At 37.8% G+C, this 17792-nt stretch overlaps 3 protein-coding genes across 4 annotated transcripts in view; all 3 read left to right on the top strand.

The window, feature by feature from the left end:
• Window positions 1–3502, top strand: part of LOC113665049 (uronyl 2-sulfotransferase) — a 28304-nt gene extending 24802 nt beyond the window's left edge. For both annotated transcript variants that reach the window (XM_089188501.1, XM_089188502.1), the window contains exons 7-9: window positions 285–385; window positions 1880–2037; window positions 2393–3502. In XM_089188501.1, coding sequence (XP_089044627.1) covers window positions 285–385; window positions 1880–2037; window positions 2393–2568 — 435 coding nt within the window. In that variant the 3' untranslated portion in view covers window positions 2569–3502. The remainder of the gene's footprint in view (window positions 1–284; window positions 386–1879; window positions 2038–2392) is intronic.
• Window positions 3503–7088: 3586 nt separating this feature from the next.
• Window positions 7089–9145, top strand: LOC113665046 (adenosine receptor A2a-like). The gene has a single exon (XM_089188503.1). It carries the CDS (start codon window positions 7258–7260, stop codon window positions 8191–8193), a length of 936 nt encoding a protein of 311 aa, XP_089044629.1. The 5' UTR covers window positions 7089–7257; the 3' UTR covers window positions 8194–9145.
• Window positions 9146–13088: 3943 nt separating this feature from the next.
• LOC149037278 (melanocyte-stimulating hormone receptor-like) lies at window positions 13089–17186 on the top strand. Its single transcript, XM_089188504.1, has one exon. It carries the CDS (start codon window positions 16076–16078, stop codon window positions 17006–17008), a length of 933 nt encoding a protein of 310 aa, XP_089044630.1. The 5' UTR covers window positions 13089–16075; the 3' UTR covers window positions 17009–17186.
• Window positions 17187–17792: the final 606 nt, after the last annotated feature.

The raw sequence follows: 17792 nt of genomic DNA, 5'->3' as shown, positions 1-17792 counted from the left end.
TACGATGGATCAGCTTCTCGTCTACTGAGGGGGTAGTTGTAATAATCCTTATCATTTTCAAAACTCCACCGAAACTGGGGTAAACTCCGGCAGGGTGGGTCTCTAGGCACACAAGCCGACTTTCATTTTTTCTTCCTCTACACCCAACCCTCCCTCGGAGCTCTCTTCTCGCTCCTCAGCAGAAAAGTGTCGACATAAACTCAAACTGGTCAACTGAAAACTTCCTTAAACTTCAATTCTCTTAAAAGTAACTTTTAATTTTTCCTGCTTACTCGTCTCCTTAGACCTTTGATGAATGCGTCAAAAAGGAAATGGATGACTGCGTCAAACCGCAAAGAGTGTTTTACATCATCCCTTACTTTTGTGGCAATGAAGCCTTCTGCAGGTGAGAACCGTTATCATAATGATAATAATAACAATAATAATAATAATAGTAATAATAATGATAATTAGAGTATTTCTATAGCGTTATTTACACAGAAATGATCAGTAGCGCTTTACAATGATTCACCTATAAAACTATTCTACAACAATCTAAGTATACCATGTAAAATGTTCATGAGACAATAAAATAAAAAAAATCAGAATAAATAATAGTCATAAGGACAATAAAATTTCTGGTCTAAATTTGTTTAAAAAAAACCTGACCGAAAAGGTAGGTCTAAAGATTGCGTTTAAAAATTGTCCCTGGTGGGATAGCACGCAATTCAGCGAGCAAACTACTCCAGAGTTGAAAGAATTTTTTTTCCTTAAGCGGCTCCAGTAACAAGGTGCCGTTATTCAATCACTAATATACAGTGGCACCAATCCATGAATTTCCTTAAAAGCTAAGACTGATATGTTAAAACGAATACGAGCGCGTACTGGGAACTAGTGAAGATCATAACGCGCTGGTGTAAAATGGAAATGCTTACCAATGGTCATAGAAAGTCTCGCCGCTGCGTTTTGAATACGTTGTAATTTTAAGATCTTTAATTTAAGTAACCATACAAACACCACAGTCTAAGCGACAAAATAATAAATGCATGAATAAGTGTCACCAAAGAATTACGAGATAAATACTTATTAATTCACCTAATGTTATGTAAATGATAAAAGGCTACATTACAAAGTCCAGTAACATGTGTTGATATGTTTAACTGACTATCAAACCACACGCCGAGATTTCTAGCACACAGACCTGGATCAATGTCGCGTTCACCAATAGTAATAATACGCGAAGTATCAATCTTAGTAAGTTGCTCTCTCGTTCCTATGAATAAAAACTCCGTTTTATCGTCAATAATTATTAACCTCTGCTTTATCATCCAATTTCGTAATTGTCAATGAATCTAGTCATGGCGCTGTAAACTTCATTCTGACAGGCATTATCAGCAGGTTTTTATCGGAATTCACGTTACGCAGTTCTTAAATTTTTATTTACTTATTCATTTATTTTTATTTTATTTTTTATTTTTTTATATGTATGTATAGATTTTTTCGTATTTTGAGTGTAAGGCTTGTATAGTACTCTTTATGTGTATCCTTCATTTTGTTCCCAATCAGTTCATATAGCTTAAGTGTAGTAACTGTTGAATTAGTTTATAATTATTATTACTTCCCCAACTGGTTTTTTTCAGTTTAAATTGAAACGTTGTGAATAAACGTAGTGTTAAGTAAATCCTAAGAGACAAGCCAGTTGGTTGTCTACAGAGCGTAGCTAAGGAGATAACTCGGGACAACCAAGAACAAATCCAGTAAGTAGCGGGGTGCAACATGGAGGGTTTGAACCTGGGACCACCAGATTACAAGCCCACGCCCTAACCACTCGGTCACACTCACCTTTCATCAAATCCTTCCTGTTTTCAATTTTATCTCCTTCCTTTTCATCCCTGTCCAGGAAACCAACAAGTCAAGCGCTTGAACAGGCCAAGAAAAACGTCATGGAAAATTATTTGGTTGTTGGTGTTACGGAGCAGTTGGAAGATTTTCTATTTGTCCTTGAAAAACTTTTACCAGAATTTTTCACGGGCGTACTAGACACCTATAAGACTCCAGGTTAGTGCATATCAAAACAAAATAAAGAAAGACAAGGAGATGCATGATACTAATTGTTCTATTACTTTCTCAAGCGAAAGAGAAAAACAGCGGAGTATGAGTCTTCAGCGTGATCTCTCATAAATTGTCTTCTTTTAATATTTTGTGTCAATTCTTGTTCAATTTATCTATTTTCAAGACAACTCGCGTCATCTTTATTCACAACTAAAACCATTCGTAACTTGTTCACCCGTGTCTTCCCGTGGCTTAAGCAGATTGCTTGTTTTAACGTTGAGTTCTCATTGCACTTGTGATATTTCCGTTTCTACTGGTTTCCTTTTTATAGTTTCCTATATTAATTTTTATCTTTTTTCAGACGATAATCTCAATTCCAGGATGACATCTACCAGAACCGCGAACAAGAGGGGACCTTCTCCGGAGGTGCAAGAGATAATGAAGAAACATATGGAATTAGAATATGAATTTTATGACTTTGTAAAGGAAAGATTTAATAGGCTGAAAGCCGAACTGATGTCTGGAAAAAATTGCTGAGTGCTGGGCGACCAAATTTGTCTGAATAGTGAACCCTCGCTTTGCAAGGGAGCATACGAATGGAAGTTTGAGAGAAAACTTCAGTGAAGACATTTTGACATTTATAGTGAGTTTCAGTCAGTCATAACTGAATTGTTAGTTAGAGGTGGACCTCTGTTAACTGTTATCGTAAATTGTAGTGTCTTCAAGGCGCTCTTTTGTGATTATAACTTAACGACAGGGGTGCTTAGTTCTCCATTAATTTTCTATCAAGATACAATTGACCTAGCTTTGAAGATAGAATTTGAAAATCTTTCCAATAACTTTTTTTCCTTTAATGTTGTGGTCATTTGTCAAGCCACGGCCGCCATTGGTACAGTTTCATCGTTTTTTTTAACTTTTATATGCTATAATCATCTTCATTGATATCAAGGTTAAAATCATCTTATTTATTTTTATTTATCGTTTACTAGCTTTTATCATTCATTGTGAACCTTGATTGTATCTAACTATTATACATGTGCGCCTTTTACCGTAGTTTGAAAAAAAGGCATTGTGGCATATTTACGTCTAATCATGTACATGACAAAAAAAAAAACAATACGCGCGTCTGATTGGGTGAAAACGAGTGTATTTTTTATGCAACACGAATGCAAAGTTAAGACACTCGTGTCTATTTAAACCAAATTGCATCCGGAATCATTTTATAACCTATATTTATTTGTATTCGTCATGTCATTGCTTTTATCTTACATGGCGAACTAGGTTTGTCTATTATACACTGTAAAATATGTACTTTTTACCGTAAGTTTGTAACGCGCATGTTGGCATATTCGTATTGATTGAATATTCAAGGTATGCCTATGTAGGTAGGCTTTGGTTGTGATAAATGTATGAGGTCAATTGCATTTATAACATAGCTAGTAAATTCGTCTAATCAAATTCAATTACGCGAGCGTGCTTCATATTCCTATTGTGCACACTCATGACGTCAGCAAACAAATCCCTCTAGAAAAACAAATTTCTTCTTTCATGCTCTCCAAACTTCCCGCGTGCTTCATATCTCGATGAACGCACGCTGACGCATGAACCAATTGTTAATTTGTTTTGACCATCCTGAGTTTCGAAGTTACCTCGTGCTCGAAGGGGAGGGGGGTACAAAGGCACACTCTCAGGTGAACTCAACATATAAGTGCATGCCGCCAACCAGGGTATGGCTCTCGGAATCTTGGATCTTAACTAAGGTGCACAATTTGACTCATTCGTGCCTTGAATACAGCGTCTCTCTGGACATGCGGCCATAAATATATTTCTAATTCTAACAGTCATGGATATGCCAGATGAAGCTCCCAGAAATAGATATGCCAATTTAAATTTTCTTTTATTTTCACACAGTCGTGTTTGAAAAGTTAGCCTGATATCCTTCCCCGGCCCATGCATTTTCTTTCCGTCATAGAGAAGTCAGACAGCTTCCCTGGTAGCAAAAGTTTTTACCCCTCACATCTCGAAACCTCCGAATATCAAACACCATATGCAGTACGAGATAAGTACTGCAAGCCATAACAATATTTAAGGGTTTCAAAGCTGCCTGTAAAAATGACTAACCTTAAAGTCTTTACCGATAGCTTCACTCTTTGTCGTCTTGTGCTTTCTCGCTCTGAATCACTTTTGAAAGACATTACTTGAGCTAGGGGGCACAGCGTATACCTTCAAACTGTGACTCCTTCTTCAGACAAAATCGACCCATTTTGCTCTCCCGTTCATGAAAATCGTTTACCTGTGATTGTAGCGTACTGGATCAATATCAATTATTTATTTCACCACGTTATCGTTTAAGAGTACAAGTGCTCGTTCAAAATACGATCTAGCATTAAAAGAAAAAGAAAAAGAAATGTAAATCCATAATCTATAATCTATGTACACACAAATATAAAATGTTATAAAAATTACACACACAAAAATTAAAAATGTAAAGATTACAGCTGAATCAATCTTAGCTTAGACTTAAAAACATCAACATCATCGGCCAACTTGACATCCTCTGGAAGTTTATTCCATAGTTGAGCACTCTTGTAAGTAAAGGAGTTTCTCATAAAATTAAGATTAGATTTGGGAACGCAAAGATTCACACCATTTCCTCTTAAATTGTGAGACGTTTCTCTTATGCGTAAAAAGTCTCTATTGTATTTCGGCCCTATATTCCTAATGCATTTAAACAATAGAATCAGAGATTGCTTCTTTTTCCTGCACTCTGAGTAATCCAACTTACATATATTTAAGAGGTCTTGGTAATGTAATGATTGACGTCTTCAATTTTATTGACCTGAACTTTCCCCACCCCTAACAGGAGGGGACAACAGTATTCTAGATGTGGTAAAATAAAGACTTGCATAACGCTAGCATAACGTCCATAAGTACAAAACGCTTAATTCTCCTAAGAGCGCCGGTCTTCGCATACGCCTTTTTTAGCTAACTAGAAATATGCTCTTTAAAGTTTAAAACATGCTATATCAAGTTCCATGCCCAAGATTCTAATACAGGGAAGTGTAGTAACGCCAGAATCTTTCAAAGTGAAGTCAAAATCGTACTTGCAAGGACCGATCGGAATGGCTTGCGTCTTAGCATTGTTTATTAACAAATAGTTGCATCGAACCATTCCGACAGGCGGCTGAGACCCTGGTTCACTGCAAATTGCAGGGCAGTGGGCGAGGCATCTGATACATACAGATCGTGTCATCAGCATAAAACTGAGCACACACCGTGCAAACAATCCCTCTGTTTACGACCCAGTAGATAAGATGACATCAAACTCGAGGCAGATTCACAGAAACCATAGGCTTTTAACTTTTCCAACAGAAAATTGTGATTAATAGAGTCAAAAGCCTTTGATAAATCAACGGCCACGGCCATGGCTGACTCTCTGTTGTCAGGGCTCCTTCTCCAATCCTTGGTCACTTTCAGAAGAGCGGTGCAACACGAATGGTTCTTTAGAAATCCAGAGAGGTTTTGTGACAAGTGGCGACAGAAAGTGTTATAAAGCTGATCGTACATAACTTTCTCATAGACCTTTGACAAAGCCGAAAGGCCGACAAAGGGCGATAGTTCTCTTTTCGCGTGTTCTCATCCTTTTTGAACACGGGTGTCAAATTGCTGCACTTACATTCGTTTGGCCAAGAAGAGAAAAGTTTTAAAACGTTTATCAAATGTGTAATCTCCTCGGCCATGACTGGTGCCGAGAGCCTCAAAAAAAGCGGTGAAATGCCATAGGCGCCAACCGCCTTTCGTGGATTTAAATTTTCCAGAATCTCTTTCACATAAGCGGAGCTTACTGGTTCAAAGGTAAATGGGTGTTCGAACACCTGTATTGACGTAATCCCTCGAACACTCGGGTGATCACTAAAATTTTCCACGCTGCCGCGGTGGGTTTCAAGTGCAATAACCCACGCGAAGTAGTTGTTGGACACTACCACTTCACTGGGCTCCGTCAGGACTTTACCGCCCTCTACTAATGTCACGCTGTTCTGTTTAAACAGGGACGAGTTAGGGAGTAATGGCTTCATTGTTTTCCAGAACTCCCCAAGGTGTTTCGCATTAGATGTTGCATTTTACAAAATTCCTTGATGCCCTTTCTCTTTAGCGAAGTGATTTTGATACCCTGTTGCTTATAGGCAACCCAGAGATTGTTAGTTCGGTTCTTCCTGTAGCGTTTAAACAGCCGATTGCGCCGGACAATTTCGTGTTGAATTTCAGTTGAGATCCAAGGTACCTGATCCTTGCGCACCCATTTTTAGCTTCTGGTACTCGTGCATTTGCATTTGCAAGCTCGAGCTCTTCTCGTCAGTGCAATTTAAAATGTTATCCATGCATAATCTAAAACACACATTTTAATTTATTTTTTTTCATTAGCCGTCTCAAACAACTTTACAAAAAGGAACACACTTTAATATTCATAATTTCCTAACTTGTGAGAAAACTGTCAACACCGAATCACCTAACATATGATGAAATGGCATTAGAAACAAAAAAACCCTTTTCATTACTCAAAACGAGAGTAAAGAGAGTTTCACTTCCTTTTGTCAAATAATAAAACCACGGATGTTTTTATGTTTGAGTTGTAAATTAACTCCTAGCCCTAATTCGCACTTAAGTTAAATCACACCGACCAAGATTAACAGCTGACCGTGGTCTACGATGTTGTTCTCTAATAAGTAGGCCGTCATTAGCATGAATCATTCCCGAAAAAAAGTTGCAAAGAAAATGCTCTGGCAGAGAGTCTAGAGATTTAATAATTCGGCGTTCAGTAACTCACCCTTAGCCATTTAAATTACGCGTCAGTCTTAATGGCTTTGAGTGGGTTTCAATAAAATGTATTGGATATATTGGAACTATTCTGCAACCTTTTAAGTCATAAATTTAGAGCAAATGTCTTAAAAATTGCTTACTGCTGAACAGGTGTTTCCTCTCTTGGGTGATAATAAATGCAACGGAAGCCCACGAAAACAAAATTGACTGTGACACAACAGCCGGTTCTTTTGCTCATTTTTAGTTCGTGAACGCTATCGAAAAGGTGGTTAGTCTGAAATACAGAGGGGAAGTTTGTTTTGCTTATTAACGGCCGGGTGAGTGCTGTTACGATAAGACTTTTCTCGTTGCTGTAGTAGATGATCTGTTGGGAAAAGGAAAGGACTGCTTCAGATTAGCGGCGAGAAGATGACGGCAACTCAAATAACAGAGGGTGGAACACAAACCAAAACCATTCCAGAACTAGCATGTTCCCGGGCAAGTGATATACAACCGTATGCATATTATTTCTCGACAATCCATATTCTGCTTTCCCTAACAGCAACTCTTGGCAATTCTCTTATCCTTGTTGCCCTTTCCAAGGAATCCTCCCTTCATCCGCCGTCCAAAGTCCTTTATCGTTGCCTTGCAACAACAGATCTGTTAGTCGGCCTCGTCGTTCATCCTTTGGCTGTCATCCATTTTATGTCCTATATCCACGAAGACTGGGGTCGTTGTCGATGGACACACAACGTAGTTTTCATATCAGGCTATGCGTTATGTTCAGTATCTTTGTTGACGATGACGGCCATAAGCGTGGACAGACTTCTCGCCCTGTTGTTGGGGTTGAGGTACAGACAAATTGTAACTGTAAAGCGCATTCATGTCATATCAGTTACCTTTTGGATTGCATCCGGCATCTTTAGTTTATGCCAAAGCTTAAATGACCACATAACATTTTGGTCCAGCTTCGTAGTTGCAGTGTCTTGCTTGATGATCTCATTCGCATCTTACACAAAGATTTTTAGAGCTCTTCGTCTTCATCACACTCAAATACAAGATCATGCTCAGCAACACCCGAGCCAACCAAATGTAATGAACATCGCACGTTACAGAAAAGCAGTGTACAATGCGCTGTGGGTGCAGTTAGCTTTATTCGTCTGTTATCTACCTTATTGCATACTGGCAATTTTGATCACTTTTAGTAAAATACCCCTAATACATTCATCAGTCAGTGTGGCCGCACTAACGGTGGCTTTTGTATCCTTTAACTCAACTTTGAACCCGTTCATTTACTGCTGGAAGATTAGCGAAGTAAGACAAGCAGTAAAGAAGACAATCAGACAAGCACTATGTTGTTCGTAGGGTTAATTTCTGTTCGGGTTAGACTTAATTGATCCTTATAAAGCTAGGGACTGAAATTGCTGTAAGCAGAGAGTAAACCAATATATCATCGGATAAGGAGAAAAAAGACTTCAAACGCTTTTGCACTGATACCACTGTATGGTGAGTGAAGACAACATAACTGATCTCCTCACAAGTGATGAAAACCTGATAGATAGCTCCATATCATTAGAATCGTTGTAACGATTGGAGTTTTCCTTATCATGAGCTCAAAATATGAAATCTCCGATGGCTTAAATTTGCCATGTGAATAAACCGGTTCTTTAAACTAATTCGCACTTAAGAGCTAATGTTAACAAGTATCAGACAAACAGCGGCAAGTCACCCAAAATTTGCTTTCACCCCTACTTCATATTTTGTAACTCAATATGTCTTAATAATTGTGGTGCAGTTTTTTTGTGAAAATATAGTTTAGTTTTCGAGAAATAATTTTTTCGTTCGACCGCTTAAATATGCAAATTTTCACCGTGAATATTACCCGAGTTGTGTATCCTCGTGTAACAAACATACTTGACCTCCGGTATTTCTGTCAACAAAATCCTTCGTTTTATTATCTAAACGTAATCCCCTGTCATTATTGAAGCTGGTAAAGTAATATTTATTTTTTGGTGAATATTTTTGTCCGACATACAAGTTTTCCTATGTCGAATAGTAGCATCAAAACAAAGATAGTTTTACACGGATCGATATGACAGAATCTAATGAGCTTCGAGCTTTTAAAAGACAAAAAGATGGTTAAAAAGTTACTGTAAAAGTGTATTTGTGTTGTTCTATCTTGAGACGAACTCAAAGTCCGGCAAAATTTACTCGCTAGCGACTATGAAATATACATGGTGTGCCTACTTGTCGCCACCGTTTACTGGCATAAATCACTACAATTTGTAAACAAAATCTAACATGACAATCTTATCTTATTTATGAAGGGGTAAGTTTCTAAAGAAACTGTGGTGCTGCGTCGGTGGGAGAGTATAGAAGGTAATTTAGTGTTAACAACTGGGTTGAAAACGTAAATTAGCCACCGTAAAGAGTAAAAAAGCTGACGTTTCGAGCGTTAGCCCTTCGTCAGAGCGATGACGAAGGGCTAACGCTCGAAACGTCAGCTTTTTTACTCTTTACGGTGGCTAATTTACGTTTTCAACCCAGTTGTTAACACTAAATTACCTTCTTATCTTATTTATAATAATTTTATGAGCTGTTTCGATTACTGTATAACGCCTGGGTATTACTTTTGATAGGAGCCCAGGTTTTGCGTTTTGTTATCCTCTCCCCTATTTCCACCATAAGCTAGTCACGCAATAATTTATACACAAATGAATATTTACCCTGTACAGAGATTTTTGTTTATATTTAATTAAAAGTACTATGTTGAGGAGAATCACAATCACGGTCCCCATGTACGCTAGCAGTAACAGTGTTAAGAATAAACAAAAGTTGGAAAAGTTTTGTTTATTTTTTATTTTTTTGTTTTTATTTTATTTCATTACGTTCAAAGCCAAACATTTACCACTGCGCAGCGCAACAGCTACGCGACAAGACGTAAATACGCGCTCGACTATTTCGCTTAGCACAGAATTTAACTCTGTCACAACTTCTGTAGAGAGGTACCAATCATAACCTTACTTGAAGCTTGAGTAGTCCTCTACAATTGGTCTTTGTTCGAACAACGCCCGAAACCCGGTCTACAAAACATCTCCCAAGCCACTAAATGTGAGAAGATGCAAAGATAACTACTCTTACAAATTTGCATCGTCGGTAAAAATCATTGCAACCGTAAGCATCTAAGTAACTCGTACCACTCAGTTGGTGGAAAAATCCATACCAAATCATCGCTGAACAAATTGCACATGTAATCATTTCATTGCTATTTTTTTAACTAGATCATAAAAATTAAGGTAATCGTTTTGAGCCCTCCTTAAGCATCAATGAGTTACATAATAATTCTGAAGAGGATCAGTTCAGTGGGAAGGAGATGTGCAACGATCTGAAAAATTCAGACGTACCTAAATTAATGGTATTGATTAGAACCGTGACGTAATGATAAAAACAAGGCGCAACAAAAGGGAAGAAAGATCACAATAAAAACTGCAAGGAACCCCGTCAAGTCCTCCTGAATAATCCTTGCCACGACTTTTTGTGTATAATCTGTAGTCCTGGAAAAGATGAAGGGCTTTGTTGGATAAGAAACAATGTTACATGCATTTTTTTGCTGATTTCCGATCTATACAAAGAACCTCGAAAATCATAAACACAGATCAATAAAATAACTTATTTAGGTAGATTCATTCGAGTTCTGCAAGCCAAAGTTAAGCGAATTGCAAATAACAACGGCAAGATTTCCCTATAACCCCATACCTAATGAAGTATACAGTTATTGGATAAAAGAAGCTTGGCGAAGAAAATAGATTTAGAACTAAGGTTTTGTTTCAGAGTAGCACAGGGTTATACGGGAATATTTTCATCACTAGTTTTCCTTCCACACTGCTCTAGAAAAAGGACTGACGAAAAAAAGCGAATTTAAAAATGTCCCATACAGTACAAATCTTGAGCTTGGTTGTGAGGTAAATTACCTTGTCACGCAAGAAAACTTAAATATCTTAAGGAAGTTTAACAAGACAGCCAAAGATGCAAATATCCACTGTGCTTTACTACCAATGTATTGGAAAGGTATTATATACAGGATCAAAAGTAGGCCTAACCAGTCAAACGTGCTCATCCACTCGGTGAAATATGATTGTCTCTCACTGCAAGAACAAAGGTCTTTAACGACTTGGCTTAATCACCCAGTGGCTCGTTGTGTTTCACACTTCTCAATAAAAATATTGAAATAATAAGTCTGTGTACTTAATAAAGATTCAGACAAATGGATAAAGGGGGTAAGTTTCTAAAGAAACTGTGGTGCTGCGTCTGTGGGAGATTATAGCAGGTAATTTAGTAGTAACAACTGAGTTGAAAACAATTAGCCACCGTAAAGGGTAAAAATGCTGACGTTTCGAGCGTTAGCCCTTCGTCAGAGCGATTGGAGGAATTGTGGGTTGTGTGTGGGTTTATATGCGGAAAGTGGAGCTACACTATTGTTGGGAATATGGTGACAAGAAAACAGGAATAAATTAGTTGAATGAAAAGCGCTCGTTGATTCCGTAGAGATTAAGGGTGCTGATTTGGAAGATAAATTTTTGTTCTAGTGTTTTGCGGCTTTCCGAACTGCCTAGATGCAAGGAGAGGCCGCAAACTGCCATATGCTCTTTTGAATGATTAAAATTGTCAAATATAGCGGAAAGCAGTAGTTGTAGAGATGTAGGGTTGTAATTAGCACCTCTTTCTTTAGAAGAGTAGCACACGTTGACAAGAAACTCTTTCGTTACTATTTCAAGTGAACTGGGCCCGAAGGGACAAAGGAACATAAATATCAGAGACAAAAATGCGGGGCTAAAACATGGGGCTGGCCTAAGTTTTTAAAACTTGGACCGTTACGGTATGTTTCATGAGGCCATAGTATAAACAAAACTGTCTATGGCCCGGACTGTAAAAAGCGTAGAATATTGTGTTTATTAAAATATTCTTACCATGTAACATATAAGTAAGTAAGTAACATATTCAAAATGTTTCCAGACATATAAATAAAAAAAAATGATGTATAGGAGAAAAACCATAACAACCCAAAAAATAAAACCAGTAAGCCACAGTCTATACAGTGAATCCATATTTGGTGAATACGTACACAGCTGTTTCCATAAAGGTTGTCGGAAAAAAAAAGTGCATGTGACAACCCCAATAAGTATCGTGGGAAGTTTTCAGATCACGGTTCTTTGCCCTCAGGATTTCAGGGAAAAGTGAGAAAACGTCACTGTAAGGAAGAGGCATCATAATCTTGACGAGTTTATCTATTTATTTAATTTCTTAAAATTCACTGATTACCAGATACCCAGATTATCTTTCAAGATTGTCACGTGCACTTTTGTCCTATTTTCCGCCAACCTTTCTCAAAACAGCTGTGTACATGTACAGCTGACGAATTTTGTTAGCTTGAACGAGTTGAATCGTATCTTGACAATCTTATTTAGTTTTATAGTTTGATACACCGTCATACTTTTGCAGCTTTGTTGATCAGATATTGCATCTGGGTGATAAGACGGTCGTCATCTGAGAGATAAGACGGTCGGGCGATGGGACACCAAAACTATTTATAAGGGTTTTAACATTGGAAGCCCCTCTACTCACACTGTCATCTGATTGATTTCTTCAAAGGTATAAAACACGACCATAAGGAGGGTGACAACCTCACAAAATCCACGTAATAAATCTGCTGCACCCCTGCACTAAGTGGGGTTCAGTTTGGTAGAACCATACAGTAAGGAGTATGACAATAACAGCACGAAGATAACATAGAATCCAGCTTAAACGCTGCCGAAAAACGAAACACGCTTAAACGCACGACTATATGCGTTAAAACAATTCATGTTTAAGTCAAATTTCTTAGAAATTAAACAAAGCCAAATCCTGAGGTTTTTTCTTTCTTTTTTTTACCAAATGAAACGACATCAACACCTAAAATTCTGTCGAAAAATAAGAGTGAAATTTTGTTAGAAAAGGGAGGCACCGAGCGAAAGAAATTGGAGCTTCAGATGCACAGAGGAACAGAAAAATTGGTTTATGTAGTACAAGCTACCGTCTCTATTGAAGTCACTATTTGTTACTATCACGCAGTGCTTGTAATTTTAGTTTCGTTTAGAGAAAGCGTTGCGTGACATTCCAAAGAACAAACGTTCCCCAATTGCGCTCTTCAAATTGAAACATTCTGAATAAACGTAGTATTCAAAATCCCAACTGTCACGAGGCAGCCCAGTTGGCTGTGTACAGAGCGTAGCCGAGGAGATGACTCAGGACAACTAAGAACAAATCCAGTAAGTAGCCGGTGCAACATGAAGGGTTTGAACCTAGGACTACCAGATTACAAGCCCACGCCCTAACCACTCAGTCACACTCACCTTTTGCCAAATCCTTACTGTTTTCAATGTAATCTCCTTCCCTTTTATCTCTGTCCAGGAAACCATTAAGAAGAGCGCTTAAACAAGCCAAGACAAATGTCATAAAAAAATTATTTGGTAGTTGGTGTTACGGAGCAGTTGGAAGATTTACAATCTGTTCTTGGAAAACTTTTACCTGAATTTTTCAGGTAAGAAAAGACTCCCTGTCAGTGCATATCAAAAAAGATAGAGAAAGAGATGCATGATGCCAAGTTTTTCTATGAATGTCTCAAGCGACAGAGAATAACATCAGGATATCAGTCTTCAGCGTGATCTTACATAAACTGTATTCTTTTAACTTTTTGTGTCGATTCTTGATCAATTCTCTATTTTCACGACAACACGCGCCATCCTTCTTCAAAACTAAACAATTCTTGACTTGTTCACCAGCGTCTTCCCGAGCCTTAAGGAGATTGCTTGTTTTAACTTTGAGTTCTCGTTGTACTTGTGATGTTTTCATTTCAACTACTTTCCTTTTTTAGTTTCCTAAATTAATTGTTTTATTTTCAGACGATGATCTCAATTACAAGATGACATTTACCAGAACCGTGAATAAGAGAGTTCCTTCTCCGGGGGGGGGGCAACAGGTAATGAAGAAACATATGGAATTAGAGGAAAGATGTAAAGGAAAGATTTAATAGCCTGGAAGCCGAACTGATGTCTGAATAATGAACCCTCGCTTTACAAGGGAGTATACGAGTGGAGGTTGGAGAGAAAATTTCAGTGAAGAAATTTTGACATTTATAGTACGCCAAACTGCACTCGAAATCCTTTTATTACCTATATCTATTTGTGTTCGTCATTTCATCGCTTTTATCTTACATAGCAAACCTTGATTGTATCTAGTGTACATTGTAAAATATGTACTTTTTACCGTAAATTTGTAATGCGCATGTTGGCATATTCATATTTGCAATGTAAGCTGATTAAATATTCAAGGTATGCCTTTGCAAGTAGGCTTTGGTGGTGATAAGTGTATGGGGTCAAATGCATTTTGTTTTGACCATCCTGAGTTTCAAAGTTTGCTCATGCACAGAGGGGGTTGGGAAGGTGAGGGGGTACAAATGCACACTCTCAGGTGACCTCAACATATAAGTACCGTCAACCAGGGTATGGCTCTCGGAATCTTGGATCTTAACTAAGGTACACAATTTGTCTAATTCATGCTTTGAATACAGCATCTCTCTGGACTTATGCGGCCAAGAATAGATTTCATACAAGCTACAAAGCAAGATAAGACGCATATCCACAGTCCCTTTATATAGTAAAGATCAAATTAATTGAGGCTCAAAAAAAGATCGAGGAATGCTTTTGTTTTGCTTTACTTCTTTACGTAATTTTTCTGTAAAACCTTCGCCGATCTCTCAACCAGTCAAAATCAAAATTGAAACAAATCGCGATTTGGTCCATTGTAGTTTCCCGCGCCTGACACATTTTGCTAGTTTTTTCTACGGATTCTCATTGGCTCCTTGTGATATTTTCCTTTCCTCTGATTGGCTCTTCTGATCAATTTGAATTTGGAGCTCGCGAAGTGCATTAGCAAGCTCGACGTCTTCTTTTCAGTGAAATAAAAAACGTTATTCATGTATCATCTAAAATACAGAGTTTTTTTTTCATTAGTCTTCTCCAACAACTTTATAAAGAGGAACATATTGTAAAATTCAAAATTCCTAACTTGTAAGAAAAATGTTTACAGCGAATCACCTGACATAAGATGAAAGGGCATTAAAAACAAAATAACCTCTTCATTACTCAAAATGAGAGTAAACAGAGTTTCGCATCCTTTTGTCAAAGAGTAAAACCACTGATGTCTTTATATTTGAGTTGTAAATTAACTCCTAACCCTAATTCGCACTTAAGTCAAATTACACCGACTAAGATTAACAGCTGTCCGTGGTCTAAGTTGTTGTTTTCTAGTAAGTAGGCCGTCATTACCATAAATCATTTCCAAAAAAAAATTGAAAGAAAATGCTCTGTGAGTCTAGCCGTGAGTCTAGAGATTTTATAATTCGGTGTTCAGTCATTTAAATTACGTGTCATTCTTAAGGGCTTTGGGTGGGTCTCAATAAAATGTATTAAAACTATTCTGCAACCTTTTTGTCATAAATTTAGATCAAATGTCGTAAAAACTGCTTACTGTTGAACAGATGTTTCATCTCTTAGGTGATAATAAATGCAACAAAGCCCAAAAAAACAAAATTGATTGTGACAAAACAGGCGGTTCTTTAACTCGTTTTTTGTTCATGAACGATGTCGAAAAGGTGGTTTTTGCTGACATGCACAGGGGAAGTGAGTTTTACGTATTAACGGCCGGGCGAATGTTGTTAAGTTAAGATATTTCTCGTTGCAAAAGAAGATGATCTGCGGGGAAAATGCTCCGGCCGTGAGTCTTGAGATTTAATTTATACAGTGTTCAGTAACGCCCCCTTTAGCCATTTAAATTAGGTGTCTGTCTTAATGGCTTTGGGTGGGTTTCAATAAAATGTATTGGAACTATTCTGCAACTTTTTAAGGCAGAAAATTAAGAACAAATATTGTAAAAATTTCTTACTGATGAACAGATGTTTCTTCCCTTTTGTGATAATAAATACAACGGAGGCCCAAGAAAACAAAATTGATTGTGACACAACAGGCGGTTCTTTTGTTCATTGTTAGTTCGTAAACGCTATCAGAAAGATGGTTATGGTGACACAGACAGGAGATGCAAGTTTTAAATATTAACGGCCGGGCGAGTGCTGTTAAGTTAAGATATTTCTCGTTGCTATAGCAGATGATCTGTTGGGAAAAGGATAGGACTGCTTCGGATTAGCGGCGAGAAGATGGTAACAACTCAGAACTTTACAGAAGACGGAACACAAACCAATACCATGGAATGTTCCCGGTCTATGGCGAGTGTAATACAACCGTATGCATATTATTTCTCGTCAATCCACATTCTGCTTTCCCTAACAGCATTTCTTGGCAATTCTCTTATCCTTGTTGCCCTTCACAAGGAATCCTCACTTCATCCGCCGTCCAAAGTCCTTTATCGTTGCCTGGCAACAACAGATCTTTTAGTTGGTCTCGTCATTCATCCTTTAGCTGTCATCCATTTTATGTCTTTTATTCACGAAGACTGGGGCCGTTGTCGATGGACATACCACGCAATTTTCATATCAGGCTATGCGTTATGTTCAGTATCTTTGTCGACAACGACGACTATAAGTGTCGACAGACTTCTCGCCCTGTTGTTGGGGTTGAGATACAGACAAATCGTAACCGTAAAGCGCATCCAGGTCATTTTAGTTACCTTTTGGATTGCAGCCGGTGTCTTTACTTCATTCTATAGCTTAATTTACCACATAACATTTTGGTCCATCTTTGTAGCGACAGTGTCTTGCTTGCTGATCTCATTCGCATCTTACACAAAGATTTTTAGAGTTCTCCGTCTTCACCACACTCAAATACAAGATCATGCCCAGCAACATCCGAGCCAACCAAATGCACTGAACATCGCACGTTACAGAAAGGCAGTGTACAGTACACTGTGGGTGCAGTTAGCTTTATTTATCTGTTATCTACCTTATTGCATGCAGGTAATTTTGCGCACTTTAAGTAAAATATCTCCGACACATTTAGTTGTCAGTGAGGCACTAATGGTAGTTTTTGTCTGCTTTAACTCAACCTTAAACCCATTCCTTTACTGTTGGAAGATTAGCGAGGTAAGACAAGCAGTAAAGCAGACAATGAGACAAGCACTATGTTGTTCGTGAGGTGAATTTCTGTTCAGGTTAGATTGTATTGATCCCTATAAAGCTAATTAGCTTGAAACAATTGTAAATAGAGAATGAACCAATAAATAATCGTATGAGAAGAATAAAGACTTAAAACACTTTTGCACCGGCTATCACTGTATGATGAGTGAAGACAACATTACTGATTTTCTAACAAGTGATGAAAACAGGATTGATAGACCCTTGTCACTGGAATCGTTGTAACAATTGGAGTTTTCCTTATAATGCGCTCAAGATACGTGAACTGAAATCACCGATGTCTTTTATTTGCAATATGAATGAACCGGCTACTTTAAACATTAATTTCTACAAAGTAAAAATAAACTCATAACTTTTAACGAAATAAATTGTTTTTCTGCAATTGCCTAAAATGCAGATCACCTGCGCGGATTATTGCTTTACTTAAAGGTAAACTTCCAGTTGTTGTCCACACCACTCAGTGCCAAGTATTAAGGATTAAAAGTCGCTTAAGTTTTCTGACCAGAAGCCTATAACCTTGAACATAAAATGCTCCCGTTATGATTAATGGCGTTTCAGAGCTTTGGAACTATTTTGCACCTTTCAGCGTATCGAGTCAGAATAAATGTCGGTGAAATTGCTTTCTGTTGGAGAAGTGTTTCCTTTCTAAGAGATTTAAAATTTAAGGTATACTTAAAGGAAAAATTGACGCCTTCTTTGACATAACTGATATAAGTTTGTGCATTTTAAAAGATTAAGCGCTACTGAGAATGTCAAATTTTATTGATTAAGAGTTTCAGTAACC

The sequence above is a fragment of the Pocillopora damicornis genome, chromosome 11, assembly GCF_964200805.1.
Source record: "Pocillopora damicornis chromosome 11, jaPocDami1.2, whole genome shotgun sequence".
NCBI classification, from domain to species: Eukaryota; Metazoa; Cnidaria; class Anthozoa; order Scleractinia; family Pocilloporidae; genus Pocillopora; species Pocillopora damicornis.
This window is presented reverse-complemented; position numbering and strand designations above follow the sequence as displayed.

Coding starts and splice junctions, on each gene's coding strand:
- LOC113665046 (XM_089188503.1), top strand. CDS start 7,258: ATGACGGCAACTCAAATAACAGAGGGTGGAACACAAACCAAAACCATT.
- LOC149037278 (XM_089188504.1), top strand. CDS start 16,076: ATGGTAACAACTCAGAACTTTACAGAAGACGGAACACAAACCAATACC.